We start from the raw sequence: 12,500 nt of genomic DNA on the forward strand, positions 1-12,500 counted from the left end.
AACTATAGTTTAGATTGTGGTTAGCAAGCTAATTAGTTGTCAGATGGTTGTTGGCCTTGATGCTAGCAAGAAATTCAAGTTGGGGTTGGTCGTCACATTTTTTTGGGGGTTGGTTGTCACATGTTATCCAAAGGCTGCAGCCAGAAAAGGAACACAATAACGAAAGAAATTGTCAAGCTGTGTCCTCACTGACACCCCAGAGAAGGAGAGAATAGAGCAAGAAAAGGCAGCTAGCATGCAAAAGAAAAAAGGGCAACAAAATCAAAACAACCCAGTGCATCCCAAACTAGACCAGCTGCCAAGGCTACAGTAAGTTATGTAGGCCTATTTGTCAACTTGACAATGCAATTACACGTTAAAATTTTGTTCTGCTTTCTTGTCTTCTTTTTAAGATTATTCCCATTAAGATAACATTGTGACAAACAACCCCATAGTGTGTGACAACCAACCCCTTGATGGGGTCGGTTGTCACAATGTGTAAGGGTGTCTTTGACGATTAATTTCTTCTTTATTACAATAAGATAGAAAAAGTGAGGGGTACACATTTCAAGCCAACACCTTAAGCTTCAATTTAATGTAGGAATGACTATTGAAAGATGTTTAGGTGATGAGCAATTCTCACTAGAGTAAAAAGTGTGCCTACTTACCCCGTTCTCCCCTATATACTGTACTATATACTGTAAATCATTCTATATGCATGTGTGTGTGTGTGTTCTCACAGTCTCTCCAGCTCCTTCAGCTCATCCAGCGCTCCTCTCTCCACCATACTGATCTGGTTCTCCATCAGGTGACTGCAACAAGAAGACACAGAAGTAAACACATTAAGAATGACATTGAAACAAACAGCATATATACAACCAATTTTATATACAGCCCCATAAAAAAATTAAGAGACCGGTCTGGATTTTTCTTCAATCTTAATCTCTACATTACTTATTACAAACATATGTCTCAAAAGAGTAAAACAAGAGCCACTGAATATTTGGAGTGGTCTCTTAATTTTTTCCTGAGCTGTACATGTCTCCCTTTTAAATTGGAGACGTATTCATTATTTTTTTCTGAAATCAACGAGTTATTTAAAAAGATTGTTCAAGTATATATACTGTATATTGTTTATTATTTGAACACTATTGGGTATATAAGCATACAACATCATTATTTATTATTATTTCATTTATTATATTATTAATACAATTATTGATTTTGTAATATTAATACTAGTGATATGACGATGGTGAAAAAGATACAACTTTGATTTAATGACAAAGGAAACATATGGTGTTCCGATCTGCCAGCCAAAGCTTAAGACACACACATCATTTCTCTCACTGGCTGTGTTCGAAAAGTCCTCCCTCCTACATACTCAACATGTATATACTACATATCGTCTACTTAACGATCGATTATGTATGCGAGGTTCGTCGGACCGTTTACACCGAAGTCTACAGGAGCAATAAAGAACTAAAAAAAAAACGTGTATGTCGTTTGAAAAGACGCAATGCATTGTGGGGCGGTTGAGTAGGAAAAGTAACCTATCGATCCATACACAAAATCTCCCCGGAAGTTAGTATTCATCCGGGTATGTCACATACTGAAATTGACGTAAAAATTAGTATGAGTAGGACGTTAGTATGGCTTTTCGAACACAGCAACGGTTGTTGATAGAATAATTTGAAACAACGCAGCCAATGGTGTAACACTCAATCCCCTCCTGACAGCAACGTGCCCCGGGCCCCCCAGTGTTCCGCTAATCGGTTTAGAGGCGCGCGCACACACACACACACACACACACACACACACACACACACACACACACACACACACACACACACACACACACACACACACACACACACACACACACACACACACACACACACACACACACACACACACACACACACACACACACACACACACACACACACACACACACACACACACACACACACACACACACACACACACACACACACACACACAGGAAACCAAGCAGCCACACTCTCCCACAGGGCACACCGTGTTTCCAGGTCAAAAGGTCACGGATAATAAACCCCTCCCTGTTGTAAATCTTGACTGACATTGACACCCATCGAGCACCTTTGGATGGCTCCTGTGTCACTGCTGAAGCTAAGGCAGCGTTCTAACCCTCTGGCTTTCCAAGGCACCGTCAGCCACCATTCAACACATTCCAACCCAAGCCCAAGACGAGTGAAGAAATGTGGGAAAGAATCTCATCTGAAGACATACAAAGCTTTTCGCCCTGAGAACAAATAGTCTTCTGACAGCTAAAGGAGAAAGTTAGGGCTCCGTTGAAATATTACTTTGAACCCAAAAACCAGCAGAAATAAAGGGGTTGGGTTATGGAAAAAGACTAAACTTGTTTAAAGGTGCTAAGAGGAACTTTTAAATATTTCTGAAATAGTCTAATTTTTCCTCTGATGATCATAAATTATATGTAACAGCAAACAAGACCAACAGTGCAAAGAATGCTGTTTTTAGATATGTTTTTCTTAATGCCTTTGTCATGGGTATACGCTCACCCAGGAACTACAGCTGGCGTGGTAAGAACACTACTGCTTTGGTCCAAAGGGGGTGCTAGAATGAACACAAACTGAGAGTTCCTCGGAGCACCTTTAAAGTTGTCCTGGATGTTACTGATAAAGAAAGAGCAGTTGATGGACTTGGTAGTAAACGCTCAGCAACTGGACAAAATTAAGAGACCGGTCCAAATGATCAGTGTGTCTGGTTTGACTATTTATACCATGGGTATGTGTTTGAGTAAAATTTAAATGTTTTGCTTTATTGTATAGACTACTGACAACATTTCTCCTAAATTCTAAATATAAATGTTATCTACATGAAATTTTCCTTAATTTATGCAGAAATGCAATTTAAGAAAAATTTGAAGTGGTATTTTTTTTGTTCAAGAGCTGCAGATATAAACGTGTACGTGTCGTGTAATAATAATTGATAGGATTTTTATAGCGTGGGTGGCAGTGGTGAAGTGGTTAGGGTGGTCGTCCACTGGGTTACAGGGTCGGAGGTTCGATCCCCAATCTACCAACCACATGTCGAAGTGTCCCTGGGCAAAGAGACACTGAACCCTAAATTGCTCCCGAAGGTTCAGAGAGCGCCTTGCATGGCAGCTAATGCCATTTGTGTATGAGTGTGTGTGTGTGTGTGAATGGGTGAATGTGGTAAGAAATGTAAAGCGCTTTGGGGCTGAGAAAATAGGCTAAAAAGCGCTATAGAAGTCAAGTCCATTCACCATTTTAGCGGTTTTTTGGAGGTCACTCAGAGACGCTTATGTAGTTGAAGGAGTAAATGTGACTTACAGCACTCTGAGGTGTTTGAGGCCGGAGAAGTCCGTCTTGCTGATGAGCGTCAGGTTGTTTCCATTCAGATCGCTACAGAGAGAACAAGAAAAACATCAGATTAGAATCAGGACGTAAACTGAAGAACAAGGATCTGTATCTGGGTCTGTATCAGTGTCATCACATAATCAATGATATCTGAGAGAGGCACGAGATGGGCAAAATCAATACACATACATACAGTCGAGGGTTATTAAAGAGACTGAAGGGAACTTTCAATGTGTGTTGATTCTAGCGGCCCCTTTGGACACAAGTGGTAGTGTTTTTTTTTACGGAACCAGCGCCTGCTGTCCTAAAGATCATTGCTAGCGAATGCCGGTGGAGTGTGCATTTGATTAGGAGGCGTTTGAGAAAGAGACCACTATTAGACACATTTTACTATGTCAGATTAATAATGGTAATATGACCATGGTGAAGCAAAGTAAACTTTGATTTAGTACCGTCCATAAACACAGGCTTTTCTGGTCTAGCTGCCGTAAAACATTTTGTCTGAGTTGCTGGGGATTATGACCCGAGGAAAGGCATAAATAATAACTATATGAAAATAGCATTATTATTTTATTTTATTATTTTGTCTTGTTTGCTGTTACAGGTAATTTATGGTCATCAGAGCGATACATTAGACTGTTTCATAAACATTTAAGAGTTCCTCGTAGTCAACACATATGGAGAATACATAACGAAATACTGACTTTCTGGCAGATACAACCAGAACTCTCTTCATATACAAATTCTTCCACGTTACATATTTCCATAAGGATGCTTCCAATAAAAGACCTCTGTATATTTGTACTGTACCATACTCTGTGAAGATATTATACTCAGTTCACAGTGATGAGTGCTCTTTGAGAACTATCTGTATATTTTCTTTGGCTGTAAATCTGCGAACGTCAGCTTAAAGTCGCAAGAAAAAACCAAGGAGAGTGATTTTTTTCTCAGACGTATCGTATCGTGTGAGATTCATTCCAAGATGAAACAGCTTCTATTTGACAAGACTATCATGTTCCTCTCATACTGGCAAACGCTCTCTGTAATGGTGCACTCATCCCAAGTCACGCAAATGTATTTTCTAGACATTTTGTGATCGCACTTTTGGTATAAAGTGTGTTTGTGTGTGTGTGTGTGTGTGTGTGTGTGTGTGTGTGTGAGAGTGAGTGAGTGAGTGAGTGAGTGAGTGAGTGAGTGAGTGAGTGAGTGAGTGAGTGAGTGAGTGAGTGAGTGAGTGAGTGAGTGAGTGAGTGAGTGAGTGAGTGAGTGAGTGAGTGAGTGAGTGAGTGAGTGAGTGAGTGAGTGAGTGAGTGAGTGAGTGAGTGTGTGTGTGTGTGTGTTATGTGATATTGTACTATCTTTATCCAACACAGTCGTAGAGGCTTTAACCCTCTGACCTCATTGTCTACTTTGATGGACGGCCGCGAAGAAAGAGAAGGGATGATGTCACTCTTCCCACGAGGCTTTGTGGAGGCAGAGGTAAACTGAAACCTGTGCACGTATACCTGTGTGTGTGTGTGTGTGTGTGTGTGTGTGTGTGTGTGTGTGTGTGTGTGTGTGTGTGTGTGTGTGTGTGTGTGTGTGTGTGTGTGTGTGTGTGTGTGTGTGTGTGTGGAGTGTCATGTTTCTGTACTACTGTAAAGGGTGGAGCAGAGTGTGACCTTGCCCTGTGAAAAGAGACGAAGAGAGAGAGAGTGGATGTTGGTTGTTTGGGGCTTTGGTTCCTCACAGTGTGTGTGTGTGTGTGCGTGTGTGTGTGTGTGTGTGTGTGTGTGCGTGTGCGTGTGCATGTGTGTAAAAGCAATACTTTCATTAAGTAATTGCCTTGTTCTGTGGTGCAACATCACGTAAACTGAAGACTGAAGCTATTTGGGAAAATGTCTGCCGCTGAAGTAATTTCATTCCATTAGAAGGAGAAAATAGGTTTTCTGGAGGTCTGAAGGACTTACACCCTGCGTTCCAAATCACATACTCTTTCTTTTTTCTATTCTACATACTACAGCTGACCATAACAATAATCTAGTTAGCATGCAGCAGGCTACAATTAGGACATACTTTTACTTATTTATTTCATCATAACATTTCGCCTTGATATTGCCTCTTGCTTTTATATCTGTCTCACTGCTGGTTGTTTTCACTCTGAGGCTCCGTCGATGTGACGTCACTTCCGGTGCGCAGTGGATTGTGGGTCAGAATTGCCCCAGAAAAGCTACAGATTTCAACACCAAAAATCTCTACCGGATGTAGTAGACATCCGGGGTAACATCCTACATTTATTTTGTCTACCATACTAAATAGGAGAAAATATATAGGTATTGGAACACTGGGATAGTTTGAGACTTGAGTAGGGAAAGTAGAAGCAGGGGATTGGATGTAGGGATAGAGGGATGAAGTGAGCGAAGGATGGATGGATGGAGAGGGTGCGTGGCGGGGGGGGGGGGTCCAGAATCACCCACGAGATGTGTGTGAAATCACCCTGACAGTTTGGCCGCACAGGCAAAAAAAAAAACATCTCTCTACACTTCTACACTTTTTATCTGTACTGTGTCCTTGTATATTGCATATTTTCATGTTTCTTTCTTGGCATTCAGTCTGTGGAAAACAAAGGAAGAATTTCATTGTATGATTGAGAACATGTTTCTTACTGTGCATATGACAATGAACACTTTGAATCTTGAATCTTTGCAGTACTGTTGTGTTTATTTGTGTCTCAGGTGTCGCTCTCTTCACTTGTGTGTTTCTCTTACACATTTTCTTCTACGATATTGCAAGTAATGTTGAGAGGAGCCTGGGACTTAAGAATGTCATTGGCAATAACTGCTGCTGTAATTGTTAATGTGAATATGATAAATAAACCATCTTGAATCTTCAATCATTAGGAGATGTATGGGCTCTGGAACGATGACTATATTCGTACACACTATAAGACATGTATCAGTACTCAGACACTCACTGTATAGTCTGATTTCATTGCTAAACACTCATATCGTTTGTGTTGTGCTAGTTTGAGGGAAAGGCAGAGAGACAGTAGGGGAGGAGAGGAGAGCGCGAGCAGGGCGCTGATGAGGCGTGGGTAATGGAGTTTTGTGCCGCATGGCGAGGTCAGGGGGTCAGCGCAGCGACAGACTCCCCGAGAGCAGCGCCCACTCTGCCAAACAATAGCTCATTAAAGCAGAACGCGTCTCTCACACACGCACACACATACAATCTGACATACACACACACACACACCAACACACACAATCTCAAGTACACACGCGCACACATACACACACACTCACACACACACACACACACAAACACACTCAGACACGTACGTACGTACACACACACACACACAGAAACACACTCAGACACGTACGTACACACACACACGAACACACACACATGTACACACAAATACACACACAAACACACACGCGTATATACACACACACACACACAATCAGAGCCTCACTGGGCAGCGAGGCAGTTGATGCGCTCAGCTCTGTTAGACCTGACATGGAGGGAGATGGAGGAAGGGGGGCGACTGAGTGAGATGATGAGATACTGTGTGTGGTCAGAGTTTGAGAGAAAAAATATATATAAGATGTTTTTAGGCTTTGAGAGGGCTTTTACAGAGCCTAGGCTTTGTGTTTACACCATATTTCATTTCAGTGCAGACACAGTACGGACAGATAGCGGATTCTGAGGAGATATTCACTGATTTTGGACGAAAAAGTGATTTTGACAACAAGCGTTCTCCAGAAAGGCTGACTCCACCTTTAAGAGGGAATATGATCCATGTCACAAAAGATACCAGATATATCGGCCCAAAATAGTGTCCATTACCCTCCTGCATATGCATCCATTGGAAAAGTCACACACTCACACTCACACACACACACACACACAAAGCAAAGTGAGCATTTAACTGGCCAATCGATGCAAATGGCTCATTTCAATCTGCTGATTAATTGAGTATCTTTGCGAGACGCTGAGACCAGTGAAGTATCAAGATACATACACGACGCATCAACACAATCCTCCTTCCCACAATACCACACACACACACACACACACACACACACACACACACACACGCACGCTATTGGGTCTAAACGTGACCTAAAACTCATCGTGCTAAGGGGGTGACGTGCTAGTTCCCTTACTTGAAATCTCCGTAGTTTGTTTGCTCAACATTCAGTCCAGGCAAATCTCACTCTGCAACTCTAGTGGGAGTGGAATGCCCCTGTGTGCGTGTGTGTGTGTGTGTGTGTGTGTGTGTGTGTGTGTGTGTGTGTGTGTGTGTGTGTGTGTGTGTGTTCCCGGTCTCTCAATGTCTAGTGGAAAACCAATATTAAAATGCCAGTGTTCTCACCAAGTCAAATAAACCAAAGTAAAGCACACATATTCTACTAAAACACCACGGTAACTAGCTCCAAACGCTATAGTTCCCACAAACCCTTTTTAATACCTATTGAAAGCAACTCTGTGTGTAACCCTGGGATTGGTTTTTCTTTCTTTCTTTGTTTGGTCATATGAGAATAGAGCAATCAGTGCAAGATGTTACCGAACGGGAGATTTCTCTTTCCCAACCCGACCCCCATAGACTGAAGGCTTTATTTAAACCAATATCCCAGACAGACAGACAGACACCCAGCAAATACTAGCTTCCAAGTCAAGTGTATACAGTGTGAATGCCGATAGTTGGCCTGCTGCTATCGGTGTATGAATGTGTGTGTGAATGGTAATGTGTAAATGGGAACAGGTCTCCCTTGCAAAAAGAGTCTTCGGTCTCAATGGGATTTACCTGTATAAATAAAGGTTAAAATTTTTTTTTTTTTTTAAAACTCCACACCAAGGAAGCCAGGTATTTTGCCCTCTAACCACTACACCATCCCCGGCACTGGAAAAATCCCTTTTTGTGCACTGTGTGTGTGTGTGTCCTTTTTAATGCCCCATTTGTGTTTTATGTGGTGTCTGAAAACTGTGTGTGTGTGTGTGTGCGTGTGTGTGTGTGTGTGTGTGTGTGTGTGTGTGTGTGTGTGTGTGTGTGTGTGTGTGTGTGTGTGTGTAATGGAAGCCCTGCACCTTTAAAACTGCAATACAAATTTACCTACGGCTACTTTTCTATGTAGTTTATGCTATGTCATTTTGATGTGTTTTCATTGGTATTCATAAGTTGTTGTTCTTCAGCATGACAATTTTATCTTGTTTTAAACTGTAAAATAACAACTGTACCTCTACGGGTAGTGTAGCAATAAAGTAACCTGAACCTGAATGCCTGTTAACAGCTCCTTCCTCCCTCCATGTTTGTTTTGCCTTCTCCTCCCTTCTCATAAACCCATCTTACTCCCCAGATGCAGCACAGTGGATGTTACCATTATTACCTCCCACACACACACGGACACACACACACACACAGATATAAACACACACACACACACACACACACGTTAAGGCCTAATGACACTTAATTATCGGCCCGTCTCCCACTGAGGGGCTTCGGGGGAAATGGAAAGATGATTAAAAGAGATAGAGAAAGAGACACAGGGAGAAGCCGAGGTGGCAGTCCTTGGTAATAAAACTGAGAAATTAGGTACTCTAGGCGTTAGTGTGTGTGTGTGTGTGTGTGTGTGTGTGTGTGTGTGTGTGTGTGTGTGTGTGTGTGTGTGTGTGTGTGTGTGTGTGTGTGTGTGTGTGTGTGTGTGTGTGTGTGTGTGTGTGTGTGAGAGAGAGAAAGAGAGAGAGAGAGAGAGAGAGAGAGAGAGAGAGATACAGGGAGGGATGTAATGAAACATAACTGAATCATCCAGCTACTGAAAGAAAATAGCTTTAAAATTGACAGTGACAGTAAAGAAATGTGTTACATAGTTTTATTACGGTTGCCTATTATAACTGTTTCCAAGTTTGAAAAATGCTCCCATGTCACTTATACAGTGGTCTCATCACCAGTCAGGCCCACAGTTGTTTACTGTCATTCTCAATTACAACAAAGAGTTATGGAGCTTAACGTGATATGTTCCTATGCTTTGGGTTAACACCTCACAAAGATGCTACAGTGGATAAAAACATGGAGTAGAATTTGTTTTGTGAGTCCTTCACTGAGTAATTTAACAGAGAAATATAACCATATAATTATTTTTTCTTATTTTTTTTTTTGATTTTTTGGGGGCATTTTTAAGATTTATTTGATGGGACAGAGTTGAAATGGGGAGACAGAGAGAGAGGGGGGATGACCTGCAGTAAAGTTCCACGGGTCGGATTTAAACCCGTGACCACTGCAATGAGGCCTGAGCCAATATGGTACACGCTCTATCCACTGCGCCACCGGAGTGCCCCGAATATGAACATTTTATTAACACATTCTGTTGTGAACATGCACGCAGGACAATTCTCCGTTTGTAAAAATCACATTGTGGGGGTGTATCTCCCATTTTGAACAAAAAGTAGGTCCTAATCACGTACTGTATTCGCTTTTTTCCACCAATGCAATATAGCTAAGATTAGGTCATTTGTGTCCATGACTGATGTGGAGATCCTACATCACGCCTTTATTTCTTCTTTGCTTGATTATTGTAATGTTTTGCTGTCTGGACTGCCACGTACAACTTCTAGAAGTGTATGTGTGTGTGTGTGTGTGTGGGTGTGTGTGTGTGTGTGTGTGTGTGTGTGTGTGTGTGTGTGTGTGTGTGTGTGTGTGTGTGTGTGTGTGTGTGTGTGCGTGTGTGGCACCTTGGCTTCCCGCTCTCAGCCCACTATGTTGGGCGCTAATGCTAATCCTCCTCACTCAATTAGTTGCCTCACTGGCAGCTAATCATATTGGCGCACACAACGCAAAAATTATTTAAACACACACATAAATGTGTAGATTGATTAATATTTTTCTCAATGAATCGTGCACAATTTATCTAATGATGCGTGGAAGAAGAGAAAAGGCAGACACACAGTCTGAAAGTGTGTTTTTTCTACTGTATTTGCAACGCGTGTGTGTGTGTGTGTGTGTGTGTGTGTGTGTGTGTGTGTGTGTGTGTGTGTGTGTGTGTGTGTGTGTGTGTGTGTGTGTGTGTGTGTGTGTGTGTGTGTGTGTGTGTGTGTGTGTGTGTGTGTGACTGCTTTATGTAGTATGCTGCTGCTTCAGCTGTTTATGTTTCAATTGCGGGTTATCCGGGAATTCTGCACTGATGCCACACTATACATACACACTATACACACACACTATACACACTATACAGACACACTATACAGACACACTATACATACACACTATACACACTATACATACACACTATACACACTATACAGACACACTATACACACTATACAGACACACTATACATACACACTATACAGACACACACTATACACACTATACATACACACTATACAGACACACTATACATACACACTATACATACACACTATACATACACACTATACATACACACTATACACACTATACAGACACACTATATAAATAAACATGGCGTCTGTCCGCATCTAAGACGAAAAAATATCTTTGTCTACTGCAGAGTAATTTGACCCGAGTGTGAACGCTGATTGCACGCATTCGCACTGCAAATAAAAGCTGGATGTTAGTGGGTTTAAGCAGGTTTTTCGGCCTGTGTGAAAGGGACTATACGTAGTTGTTCAAAGACGTTTTGTTCTCATAATTGCGACGTCCTGGCCGTTTTAAAAGGGTATTTAGAGTACACACTTTATTTTACTGCATCACATTCTGAGCTGAGGACATTACATACAGTCGACTACAGAATAGTCCCATAACAACGATCCTGTGAAGTATAAAGTTAACACATATAAAATAAGTCCATTTCTTTCTCTAATACCAGTGCATACACTCATGAACATATCTTCACACATATCCTCTCTCTCTCTCCATCTCTCTCTCTCTCCCCCACACACACACACACACACACACACACACACACACTTTCCTCATTTCCCGGCTCAAATAACTATGCTCAACGGGGGCCCAAAGGGACATCCATTTTTCAGCGTTACCATGACAATGTAACGAAGAAAGGGTGTTTAGTTTGACTGGTGCAGTCACCTTGATAAATGACCCTCTTATTGCTGCCTGTCTCCCGGGGAATACTGCACACACACACACACGCACACACACACACACACACACACACACACACACACACACACACACACACACACACACACACACACACACACACACACACACACACACACACACACACACACACACACACACACACACACACACACACACACACACACACACACACACACACACACACACACACACACACACACACACACACACACACACACACACACACACACACACACACACACACACACACACACACACACACACACACACACACACACACACACACACACACACACACACACACACACACACACCACTAACACCTCTCTCTCTCCCCCAGTGGCTAGCTGTCCAGCTGACACTCGGATCACTTTACATGCTAATTGGGCGACAAGCCCTTTAACAAATAGCTTTTTAATGAGTTGGTTCTCTCCATGCGGGCCGGGCCGGTCTGCGTCTAGGAGGTCAAAGGGTTACCCTGGTCCTGTTAACATGCAGGGAGGATCCGCTCTTTGGTCATTCTCTGCTGTAGGTCATATTTAAAGGGTCAGTTCACAAAGAAATCACTAAAAAATACATATAAAAAGGTTTTGATTTTCAGCCGTCGCTGAAATTGGGAATTACAATCATTTAAGTTTTTCAAATGTTTTAGTTAATTTGCAGAAACAAGGTCTCTGTACGTTTGAATGGGAAAACAAAGTGAGTTTATGCTTTTTAGACTGCAGGATACTGAGATGTAATGAATACCCTGTGTGCTATTTTGAGAAAAAAAGGCTAATCACCCTTTCAGATTTTTACTGATTTGGGAACAACATACTGACTCCCTCACTCACTCACTCACTCACTCAATCACTCCCTCACTCACTAAAGTCTATTATTCCCTGTATAGAAGTGGCATGTTCATTTCCCGATGCCATGGATGTCTGACCAATCATAAATATTTCCGCCCGGACATTTCCAGCCCTACTTCTTTGTACACGCCCCTTTAGAAAAATAACGATTTTTCTTTGGTGCACCAATAGTAAAACTAAACTGAACCTAAACTA

At 42.0% G+C, this 12,500-nt stretch overlaps 1 protein-coding gene across 1 annotated transcript in view; it reads right to left on the reverse strand.

Moving 5' to 3' along the window:
• Window positions 1–12,500, reverse strand: part of slit1b (slit homolog 1b) — a gene marked incomplete at both ends in the record, with an annotated part of 66,600 nt that overhangs the window by 50,746 nt on the left and 3,354 nt on the right. The window contains 2 exons of the mRNA XM_080029889.1: window positions 720–791; window positions 3,339–3,410. Of these exons, the coding sequence (XP_079886015.1) occupies window positions 720–791; window positions 3,339–3,410 (144 nt within the window). The remainder of the gene's footprint in view (window positions 1–719; window positions 792–3,338; window positions 3,411–12,500) is intronic.

Source organism: Ammodytes marinus (genome assembly GCF_949987685.1).
Source record: "Ammodytes marinus genome assembly, chromosome: 6".
NCBI lineage: Eukaryota > Metazoa > Chordata > Actinopteri > Uranoscopiformes > Ammodytidae > Ammodytes > Ammodytes marinus.